Genomic DNA, 12,019 nt, shown 5'->3' on the forward strand with positions numbered 1-12,019 from the left:
ATAATTTACGGAAAGGCCTTTACTCACAGATAAACTCTGCTTCACATTAAGTGTCTATTAATAATAATAATATAATAATAATAATAACAACAACAACAACAACAACAACAAAAACAACAATAATGATAATGATAAAGAAAACAACGACAATAATAATAATAATAATAATAATAATTATTATTATTATTATTATCATAATAATGACAACAACAACGACAATAATAATAATAATAATTATAATAATGACAACAATAATAATAATAATGACAACAACAACAATAGTAATAATAATAATAATAACAATAATGATGATAATAACAATAATAATAATAATAATGACAACAACAATAATAATAATAATAATAATAATAATAATAATAATAATAATAATAATAATAATAATAACAATAATAATGATAATAATAATAATACAAAATAAAAAGACCAAGGAACCCACCTTAAACTCCAGTTCCATGGCGGTGATGGCCTCTCCCAGAGGAACCTGGGTGAGCTTCTGGATGTGGGCGTACAGGTTCCGGGCGGGGACCTCTGTGTTGCCGCAGGCGGCGGCTTCCAGCAGTGCCTCATGGATGAAAATGTACTGATCCTCCGTCTGCACCATGTAGTTCCTCTGGGCACGCATGCACGTCACGTGGCCATAAATGTCCACCGATTTCTCATGCTTCATCCTCTCCAGCATGGCCTCGATCACGATGAAGCAGCCCGTTCGACCCACTCCGGCGCTGGAGGGGAATAAAAATGGCGGTCGATACACATGACCTTCAACCTCTTTATAATGAATCTCCAGCATGTTCTACAATCTGGGCTCCCCCATTAAATGTAGGAATATGTTTAAATTCAATTCAGAGTCTCTTGTGTGTTTGTGCAGGAAACAGATTGGGGCTTAAAAATCAACCGCAGTGTTACTTAGAAGGTCTGGGGTTGAGATGAAAATATTCTTGAAAATATACTTGAAAATACAAAGTAATCCATCCATCCATCCATCCATCCATCCATCCATCCATCCAACATCCAGCTGATGTTGGGGAAAAAGGCGGGGCTTAACCTGGACCTGTCAATCACAGGGCCACATATGATGACATCCAATCATTAACCTTCGCTTTCTCTTCAATGAACCTACTGACTGGTTTGGGACTGTCGGAGGAAGACAAAAAACGAATGAGAAAATGGAGAGAATCCACACAGAAAAGTCAAACCAACCCACACATACCTTGGCTCTGCATACACACAGTCTAAACATAAAAATGCAGGGGAATACTGATCAGCTGGTGGTAAGTGCAAATTTTATTATTTTATTTTCTCACCACGTAACACCTCTGAATTTCATTAATATTTCACAATTTCTTACTGTTTTCAGAATTCGCCAAATATCATCTATTCTCCTGCTTTTTTGGTAAAGAAAAATACTATTTAAGACAACAGAGTGGTTAGTTTTAGGCCTGACAACGCTGATTTGCAGCTGTAAAGTCAGTAAAAGTAAACTGAGTAAAATCATTAACTAGAAGTAACCCTAAGCCCAATTTTTTCCTCTGTTTTAGTGCAAAGAATGTAAACAGGTAAATAATAAAAATCTTTATATGTCATGAACTGTTCCTCTAGAAAATAAACGATGAATTAATATTAGAAATTAATATAGAAAATTAATATTAAAAAAAGAATTGATGATATTACAAAATTACACCCTAAAAATAGTGTTGAGTTAAGGGAAAATCTTGTGACAGTTGGAAAATTTGCCAATAGAATTTATTAGAAAATTGATTGGTAGCATGTATAAGGTATAATGTTTACAAGGCTATTCTGGTCATTAAATCAATCTTTTTAATCTTGCTGTTTTTTTTTCTCTATCCTTTTTTGTAGAAATAAGAAAAGAAAAGATAATTTTAACAATGTCACTGGACGTTTTTTTAACAAAAAAATCATTTTGTTCTTCAAATTTTGAAGCAAAAAATACATTGCAAAGTGACTTTTTCATTTTTTCCTTGCCCGTTTTTTTTAAACCCACTGTATAAAACCCCAAGATGCTTGCGAGAAAAAAAGCGGGGGCCGCACTAACGCAAAGATTTGATTTCAGGCAGGGGTCCACAAAATATTGTTCGAGGGCCACAACTGGCCCGCGGGCCACGAGTCTGAGACCCCTATTTTAAAAGGATGAATTTGTCCTTGTGTTTTTAAGCTTGAATCCTCAAATCTCACAGCCAATCAGGTCAGTCGATGGGGCTACATGACTTGCTCTCCGCATGATCTTGCAAATGTGCAACATCGCATGCAGGCACATCCTCAGACGACGTACCTGCAGTGGACCACCATGGGTCCTGCATCTGGGGGGTTGCAGGCCTTGACTCTGCGTAGGAAGGCCAGCGTCGGGGTCGGGTACTCTGGCACTCCGTGGTCGGGCCAGGCCATGAACTGGAACTGTCGGACCTCCCTCTTCTCGCTCGAGCCGTTCTGTTGGCCAAAACACGCGGGGGACATTCGGGTGGCTTTGAAGGGTCAAAGGTCAACAAAAGCTCGGTGCACCGCAGTGAGGAAGTTCTCCTCTTTCGGTATTTTATGCAGCGGTGCGAAAAGACAATCCCCGAAACATTTCAACCTGGAAACTTTCATCTTTAAAAATAAGTCTGGGGGACACGTCGCAAGATTTTTTTGCCCAATTTTACCCACAGTGCATCGGTCGGGATCAGTGGACTAAAATCTGATACAAGTGACTTCAATCGCAGTCGACCAAACATGTTTTGAATTTTTGAGCCAGCTCCGGACTAGAACATGAGAACCAATCCAACTGCAAACATCTGTTGCCAAATGGCTAAGAAAATAGCACTGGAAGACAAAAGAATTGGCGATTGCTAAACAACGATGGTGAACAGCAGTGGACGGTGAGGGCCAATGAAGTCAAACTCGACTCAACTAATGGAGGGAAAGGAAGATAGCTGATAGTTTTTCCTCCATGTTTGTTTAACGTCTTGTCGACGTGGTCACTTTGGTGACATGTTCAGTGTTTCAACCCTTATTAGAAAAATCCGCTGAAACCAGCTGGTAAGCGTGAACTCCAAGTCTTTTCAATCAATGGTAACCACAGCGACAGTTGCGTTGTGTATCCCCGACATACGATTCGCTGTCTTTTTAGCGTCTTTCCCACTTTGCTCCTTTTCAAAATAGAGAAATCGAAAAAGTTCTCACCTTATAGAGGGCAAAAGTTCGTACGCTATAGGTAGCAAGCTCCACCGTGTCCAGCATGGTCACCTGGATCATCCCGTAGGTCTCTGTGCCACGGCTCGGCCAGTACTGGTCGCACTTCACCTGGGCGCGCACACACACACACACACACACACACACACACACACGTTTCCTCTATCAAACAATGACGCAGTTATCCAGTGAAGCAAATGACAACACAAAGTGCACCAAAAACATTCAGATAAATGGATTTTATCTTGTTTTCCTGTTGAACAAGCTACAAAATAAACCCCAGGCTTGCGGCCAAACAAAGGTGATGAGATACCGCTGTTATCACCCCTCTTTCTTTAGAGGTGTCAGAGATTTTATTTTCCTTTTTTTATCTCTTGGCTCTCCGAGCGATGACTTTGGCTATAAACTGGCGTTTTTTTTTTTTTTTTTTTTTTTTTTTTTTTACAGTTCGATTATACCGATTGGGTTGGTCAAAGTCAAAGAGGGCACAGCCGCTCCGCCCCCCACCTACATGAGATATGTAGATTGAAGCTCTTTGCCAAAATGCGAAACGGAAAATGAACACGTGTTATGTTAAAAGGGGGAAAAAAAAGCCATTTGGCAGCTATATTTTCACACAATGTATCTTCTTCTTCTTCTCCCTTCAGGGGTCGCCACAGCGAATCAACCTTCTCCATCTAACCCTATTCTCTGCATCCTCCTCTCTCACACCAACTACCTTCATATCATATCTCACTACCTCCATAAATCATCTCTTTGGTCTTTCTCTAGACCTCCTGCCTTGCAGCTCCGATTCCAGCATTCGTCAACCAAAATATTCACTCCTCTATACATGACCCAACCATCTCAGTCTGATTTTCATACATTGTATACATCATGTAATATAATGAAGTCATATTCAGCTGGGATAGGCTCCAGCATCCCTCACAAAGTGTAGGATAAGCGATAGATAATGGATATATTGATAATACAATGCGATATAAAAAATGAAATTAACCAAATGTGAATGAGGGAGTGAATTGTCTGTATGTGTCTTAATGATGTGGGAATGAGAGAATGAATGGTTGTATGTCCCTATATTGGGCTCTGTGATTGGCTGATGACCGGGCTGGGATAGGCTCCGCCCCCTTCCTGACCACCCTGCGACCCCGAGTGCAGAACAAGCAGTATACGTGCTGACTATATGAATAATATATTATAAAGTGGAGTTATGAAACAATTCTGAACTGAACTAGACCAATGTATATAAAAAAAATCTGATAAAACCTGATGTTGATGTACAATTATATAATGTATGTATGTATATATATACATATATATACATATATATATATATATATATATATATATATATACAGGACTGTCTCAGAAAATTAGAATATTGCGATAAAGTTCTTTATCTTCTGTAATGCAATTACAAAAACAAAAATGTCATACATTCTGGATTCATTGCAAATCAACTGAAATATTGCAACCCTTTTATTATTCTAATATTGTTGATTATGGCTGACATCTTAAGACAACTCAAAAATCCTATCTCAAAATATTAGAATATCATGAAAAAGTAATCTTTTTTTTTTCAATTGCAATACAGAAGATAAAGAACTTTATCACAATATTCTGATTTTCTGAGACAGTCCTGTATAAGTGGCCATCACCTGTAACAAGCCTTGGACAATCTCGAAAAGGACAATGCTGTGCATTTATTTGCAGGGAAATGTGAACTATGATGTAATGTGTATGTGAAATGTGAAACAACACCAAAAAAAATAACAATCTCATTTCAAGAGGCTTCATTGTTCTTCTCATGGCCGTGCAAATCTAGCATCCAAATAATGACGGCTATTCAATGCCGCAAACAGCTGCTAAGTCTAGCGGGGATCGACCAGGGGTCATCACTGGGTCCTCTTTTCTTCATCCACCGCTTTCTTCCGCTTGGACAAATTCTCAAACATCACGGCCGGACTGTTTCCACTGAACTCCCCACAGGGACCATAAATACGCTACCTCACCCCCGACCCTTGGCTTGCTCATAAACATGGAAGTCTTGGAAAAAAAAAGGAAAATAAAAATCATTATTGACGGTACTAGAGTTTCACACCTCATCTCACATCTACAGACTTTGTACCTTCCTTGACCCCACCTGTCTTTTCACCCACAAGTGAACAAATTCACCTAATCGCATTTTTTTTTCTCACCCGATCAATGCTCGACACCACCTCAGCTCTTCCCTCTGTACATCCCAGATGGGTTTTCATAAAAGCATCTTATCAGACATTCACGGTCATATCCACTGTGTCTACATGCTAACCTCCACCCTTATCCACTATCAGATGTGGCAGGAGTGTCAAACTCAAATACATAGTGGGCCAAAATTCAAAACTGGGACAAAGTTGAGGGCCAACATTGATATTTATTGAAAAAAATCTTCCTCCAGATTTAACAATGAACCCAAACAAGTTTTGCTTAAAAACGAAATATGGAACAAACATAGCTTAATACTATACAACATATAACTTAATATTGCATGTATGGAAAATCCTGTTTTCTGTCTAAGTAACAGGGTGCCGATATTAGCATAAGGTCGCTATGACTACTGTACACAGAGGAGAGGGCGTTAATGGGTCCTGTTGTGATTTTCGTGCCAAAACACCAGCAGAAAATTCTGGTATTTGTAAAATTAGCGATACATGCACTGTAAACTATACCGGCGGGCCAGCTCTAATAGTCATTTAGTATGGCTATAATTATAGTGCCAGCAAAATTTGGCCCGCGGGCCAGAGTTTGACAACTATGCACTAACGCAACACTAGTGCTAAGCTTACAACGACAGAGCTAGCAGCTCTGACCCAGGTGACATTGAGGCAACAAAATTTGATAAATTTATAAAATTTAAAATATAGTCTCTAAAAATGCATAAACATTCAAATTGTTTGAGTGGTTCGCTGTTTAGCTCTGATTAACAGTACAATCTAGTAGTGAGATAGCCCTAGCGATACATGTACCGTAGACTATACCGGCGGGCCAGCTCTAATAGTCATTTAGTATGGCTTTGCGGGCCAAATATAATTACAGTGCGGGCAAAATTTGGCCCGCGGGCCAGAGTTTGACACCTATGAGATACGGTGTTTATTTTGAAATATTCTTCCCCACCAGCTCCTGCAGATGCTAATCTAGTTTGGGGGCTAGCTATATGACCTGGGCCCTCGGAGTTGTTTCCTTGATGGAACCCCTGCCCCCTTCCCTGCTTCTACCGACATCAGCTTCAAAAAGAAACGAAAAAAAACCTTCAGCTCTACTCTCGCTCCATCCCTTCCTCTTCACTCACACTGTTATTGTTATTTCATCCGTCTTTACTGCCACTAAAGTCATTTGTTATTATGACGATTTGAGCAATTCAGCTTTAAATTGTTCCCGTCACCGCCGTGGGAGGGTCGGCAGAGGATCTATGTGTGTGTGTGTGTGTGTGTCTGTGTGTGTATTTGGGGACAGGAACATACATTTGGACATCCGTGCTGACTTAAGGGGACTGGTGGCCTCAGATTGCCAGGCTGCAGGAGGGTTGGCGTAACAGATGGGAGAATTACGCTTCACAGAGTGGGTTTTTAGGGGTGGGGGTTGAGGGGTAGGGGTACATGAGGCCGATTGCTGAGCACAAAAAGCTTTTTCGCCACCTGGATGATTCTCACACAGCCCATTGAGTCTCGCAAGCAAACACAACTTTTAATTTGAAATCAGAGGGTCTCTCCTCGCCACAAAAACGATGCCATCCGTCAGACCGACAGCGACCCGTGGTCACGTTCCCAGAACCTTTTCACATCACGTGAAACCATTTGTGCGCTACATCGCATTTTTTACATCGTTCATTGTTATGTCCTCCTGTTACAGCGCTTTTTTTTTCAGAACGTTTGTCCTCATTATGGACCCCCTTCCCAAAATGAGTACCCTATTTTCCGCACTATAAGGCGCACCTAAAAGCCTTTAAACTTCTCAAAAAACTACAGTGCACCATATAATCCGGTAAGCCTTATATATGGATCAATATTGAGCCGCAAGATGTATCGCAACTGTGTTAAGTAGCCGCCGACTCCATTTTCTCCCATAGAAGTAGCATGCGGTGCATGCTGGGATATATGACTGCGCAAAAAATGCATTTTCATTTCCATTTATGTGGGTGTGTGTGCGCGTGTCGCCAAAGTAGCAGTGGTCAAAAAGGGGAATTCCAGTCCAACACCACTTGTGTGTGTATAAAGACCCCAAAATGGCAACTTTCAAGAGACACGCTTACGACACAGAGTTCAAACTCAAGGCGATCGGTCATGCAGTAGAACATGGGAATAGAGAAGCAGCGAAAGAATTCAACATTAACGAATCAATGGTGCAGAAGTGGAGGAAGCAACAAGATGACCTGAGCCAAGTAAAGAAGACTAAACAGAGTTTCCGAGGCAACAAAGCGAGATGGATACATTTAAAGGACAAACTGGAACAGTGGGTTGTTGAGCAGAGAGCAGCAAGTAGAAGCGTCACCACGGTCACTATTCGAATGAAGGCAACAGCGCTAGCTAGCGACATGAACATCGAATAATTTAGAGGCGGTCCCTCTTGGTGCTTTCTGTTTATGAAACGTTGGAAATACATTGTTTGAACAAAGGTGGCGCAAATACCGGTAAGAGCTACCGGTACGTATGGTGCTGTATTGTGGATGCACAACTTGTTTTGGAAGTGAACGGAGTTGTCAGAACGTTGGTTTGTATTCTAGTTATAAAGTTTGACTGACTTATCAGACTGTTTTGTTGACATTCCCTTTAGCTCAGCTCCATTTACTGGATGCATAACGCAACCCCAGCCACTACTGTAGCTTCTATTCTATGGGCTTTGTAGTGCAGTGCGCCTTATATATGATTTTTTTTTTAAATAGGCCATTCATTGAAGGTGCGCCTTATAGTCCAGTGCGCCTTATATGGCGGAAAATACAGTACTAGTGGTGTTAAGATGAAGTTAAGAATTACAGTCAATCTGAGGAAGGAAAAAATAGCTTAACCTTGTGTTCGTGTTACAGATCTCGCCAAGACAAGTAAAACGTTTGTACAATCCTGAAGAGCAAAGACGGCGGATGCGACTAAAGGGCTGACTACGTTAAAGAAGCAAAGATCTCAAGTCTTAGAAGACGTTGAAAAGTGATTATTAGTCTGGATGAATGAAATACAGCTTACTGGAGATAGCGTTAGCAAGGGTCTCATATGTGAGAAGTTTTTACTTTTGCATGCCGATTTAACGTATGAAAAGCTGAATGCAAGAGCTGGCAAGAAGAGAAAGAACACATGAAACACTAATAACTATGGTTGTCTTTCATTCCTTTCTGTTTCGTTTTGGTAACAAATAGGCCCATAAACAAGTTTCAAAAGAGTGCAATATGTTTTTCGGGGCTGGAGAATGGCTCAGTGGGGTTTAGGTTGATTTCAAGGGGAAAAATTGATTCTGTATGCAAACATTTTGTTTTGGGAACGGAGTCAAAGGACGATTTAAATTCGTAAACTGAGGTTCTACTGTAGAGACGTACAACCACTCACTGTCTCATTCACGCAACATGTAGACGCCTTCATCCTTTTACTCTCATTAACATTCTATGGAGAAATACTGCACGACTAATTTATAACAATATTCATTCAAGCTAAATGAAAATTGCAAGTGAATTGAAAAATTGGACACGTGTGACCTGCTTTTTATACGACAAACAGTCGTACCCCTCAAACCACGCCTTCCCCGCCTCCTAAACCCGGTTCCCCCCTGGCGCCGTGGTCGCCCTCCCCGGCAAATATATAATGGCGTGATAATAAATCAGAACACGCCAGCTCTACTTTCAAAATGCAACATTCTGACCTGCTTAGAATGTAAATTAATAAACAAACCTCCCAAAATGCTGATCTCGCTGAAATGCAAATGGCCGACTGTAAATAGCCGCTTTGTTTCCTGATGGTGCAGTTTAGGCAATTAAACAACCGCCGTGATTTGAAATAATGTGCTCCCATGCAACAACTGATATTTAAATCATGTATTAGTGAAGGATTTTATGTTTGTGCAACTGTGCACTGACATATCTCGCCCAGATACATCTTGAACTTTGATATTTACCCCCTCTGCCCCTGAAACTTTTCCACGGCGTGAACGCTACATTTTATAATGAACAAAAAAAAAAATCACATGAATATGTGAGATATTCACAGCTTTCCAACTCAAAAGGTCTTTGGGAAAATAAAGGAAAGCGGGATTAATATAGAAAATGTATGCATGGTTGTTTGGTGTGTGAGCGCAATATTTTGGTTTTTGTTTCGGTTAAAGATTTTTTTCCTTGAGACACCCTTTTTTGTCATAGAAAGATGATAGAAAATACAACACAAAAGAATAAAACCTCTGTGAAAACCTGGATCGAGACTTAAAATGCATGCGGCAGTTGCTAAATATTGTACCAGGATAGGCTTCTGAAGTTTTTTTTTTAGCTACCTATTAAAATAAAATCTATGTGAGCTCAAAGAAACTCCACACAGGGTGAACCCATCCTCAGCTTTCCCAGCTAGAAGAACAAGAAATATATCTTTATGTAATAAGTGTAATATTTTATTATATATACATTTACTGTTATTGCTGCTTTGTACAAGCTTGGAAAATACACTGGTAATAATACAATAATTATGTAGTGATAACGGACAAAAATGCCTCGAACGCATGAGAATCATCATCAATATCATAATTTTATATAACTTTTTTTTTATCTTCACTTCAAGAATGGCTGATCTAGCAGTACCACTTGTGACACCAGCATGAGACATATTCCACTTCCACAGTCCACTATTAGTGCGTCCTCTCTGACACTTCGGTCCCATCTAATTACTGCAACGACCTTTAAGGAAATGTTACGTAACTTTGTAGGGCAACAGGATCAGGCACTGATTGAGAGGAGCTGCGTTCCAGGAAACTCACATGCGCTTGAGGGACGCCTTTATTTTCTTTGAATGAGCGAGAAAACTGAAAACAAAATTCTCAATTCCGTCCACAGTCATCGTATCCAGCCAATCATATTTTCCCATCCTTTCTAAGAAACGGAAGAGCTTGTTGTCAACAAATCATTGCTGTAAAAAAGAAGGACAACTACCAGTAGCAGCAGAAATAATAATAATAATAATAATAATAATAATGATGATTATAATAATAACAATAATAATAATGTAATAATAATAATAATAATAATGATGAGAACAATAACTGCAATAGTAATAATAATAATAACAATAACAATGATAATTATTATTATAATTACAATATTATTGCAATCTTTTTAGTGTAATATTACATAATTATATATATTATATAATTATATTATAATCACTTTCTCTCTCTATAATAATAATGATAATAATAATAACTATTATTATTATTATTATTAGCATTATTATTATCACTATTATTATTCACAGTATGAGAAGCATTTTTGGCATTATCGTTTTAAACATATCATGTTAAATAATAAAAAAATTATAATAAAATTTCATTTGACTTTAAATATATAATAATTCAAAACAGTATATTCAAAGGGCAGATATGTGTAACTGGATTACACTTCCTGACCCTTGCTGACAATCAGCCAATCAAGAACCATCCAGGAAATAGAACACAGACGGGTGGCTTAATAAAAAACATCTCTTTCTGGCATTCGTGATGTGACCTGGGTTCCAGGTGAAAGAGCAGCAAATTATTCCCACACCTCCACTTGTAGCACAGATGGATATTACTCACCTCGGCGGAGGCGGCTGATGGTATCTGTCAGGACAGATCAGGGTTTGCTCAGTCCTACCCTTTGGTCGCCGAGTTCTTAAGAGCGTCACCGGAGGGGACGGCATCATCACTCCCTGGCGGTCGTGTGCCTCACGCCGGGTTGTGATGGCGCCGTGGAAGTCTCATCCTGTCACTTGTGTGTGTGTTTGTGCGTGTGTGCGTGTCCTTTACGACCGGTCGGAAAGCGTGGCGATGTTTTGATGAGTGTGTGTGCGAAGGGAGTGTGTTTACACTGCGATTTTCTAATCTACCTCTCGCTCGGGTGTTGACCTCCACCTCGAGGGCCGGCGATTAAAGCTGGAGCCTTTTGCGGAGGGGGCCCCTCCGAGCCGCCCCGGCCTCGGACGCTCATAATTCCTCGCCGGCCGCGGCGAAGAGCTCAGAGGATTATTTGTGAGGGGAAGTTTGAAAAAAAAAAAAAAAAAAAAAAAGGATTGACTGATAGTCTTGTTGAAGTGTCCTTGAGCAGGAGAGCAGGCCCCTAATTGCTCCTGATGCTCTGCCATCCGTGTGTGTGTTTGTGTGTGTGTGTATGAGAGACTGTGTTAGCGAGTTTCCAACTTATCTGTCTGCCAGAGGTGTGTGTGAATGGATGAATGTGACAGGGTTGTAAAATGGCTCTGAGTAAGGGAACTAGGAAAGTTCTGACTATCTATCTATCTATCTATCTATCTATCTATCTATCTATCTATCTATCTATCTATCTATCTATCTATCTATCTATCTATCTATCTGCCTATATTTCATCAGCCACAGATTGCTATGATGACATCACCCTTCAACGTAGGCATTATATCTCACACACACACACACACACACACACACACACACACACACAAACACACACACACATGAACAGACAGCAGCATTTCGACGTCCGCCTACAGCCGGTCGCCAGCTTTGGTCGTTGACCAGGAAAATGGGATTGCTGAAGCCCGAACACTGGGATTGGCCAGGAGGTCCCGCTCCCGTGCCACGCCTT

The 12,019-nt window shown here is 40.1% G+C and overlaps 1 protein-coding gene across 10 annotated transcripts in view; it reads right to left on the reverse strand.

Moving 5' to 3' along the window:
* The window catches only part of ptprfa (protein tyrosine phosphatase receptor type Fa), a 316,636-nt gene that overhangs the window by 19,887 nt on the left and 284,730 nt on the right, over nt 1-12,019 (reverse strand). For all 10 annotated transcript variants that reach the window (XM_086146258.1, XM_086146275.1, XM_086146249.1 and 7 more), the window contains 3 exons: nt 3,199-3,318; nt 2,312-2,466; nt 458-743 (listed from right to left, as the gene is read on the reverse strand). In XM_086146258.1, coding sequence (XP_086002384.1) covers nt 458-743; nt 2,312-2,466; nt 3,199-3,318 — 561 coding nt within the window. The remainder of the gene's footprint in view (nt 1-457; nt 744-2,311; nt 2,467-3,198; nt 3,319-12,019) is intronic.

Source organism: Fistularia commersonii, chromosome 1 (assembly GCF_037954325.1).
Source record: "Fistularia commersonii isolate RoL2024-O1a breed Wild chromosome 1, RoL_Fcom_v1.0, whole genome shotgun sequence".
NCBI classification, from domain to species: domain Eukaryota; kingdom Metazoa; phylum Chordata; class Actinopteri; order Syngnathiformes; family Fistulariidae; genus Fistularia; species Fistularia commersonii.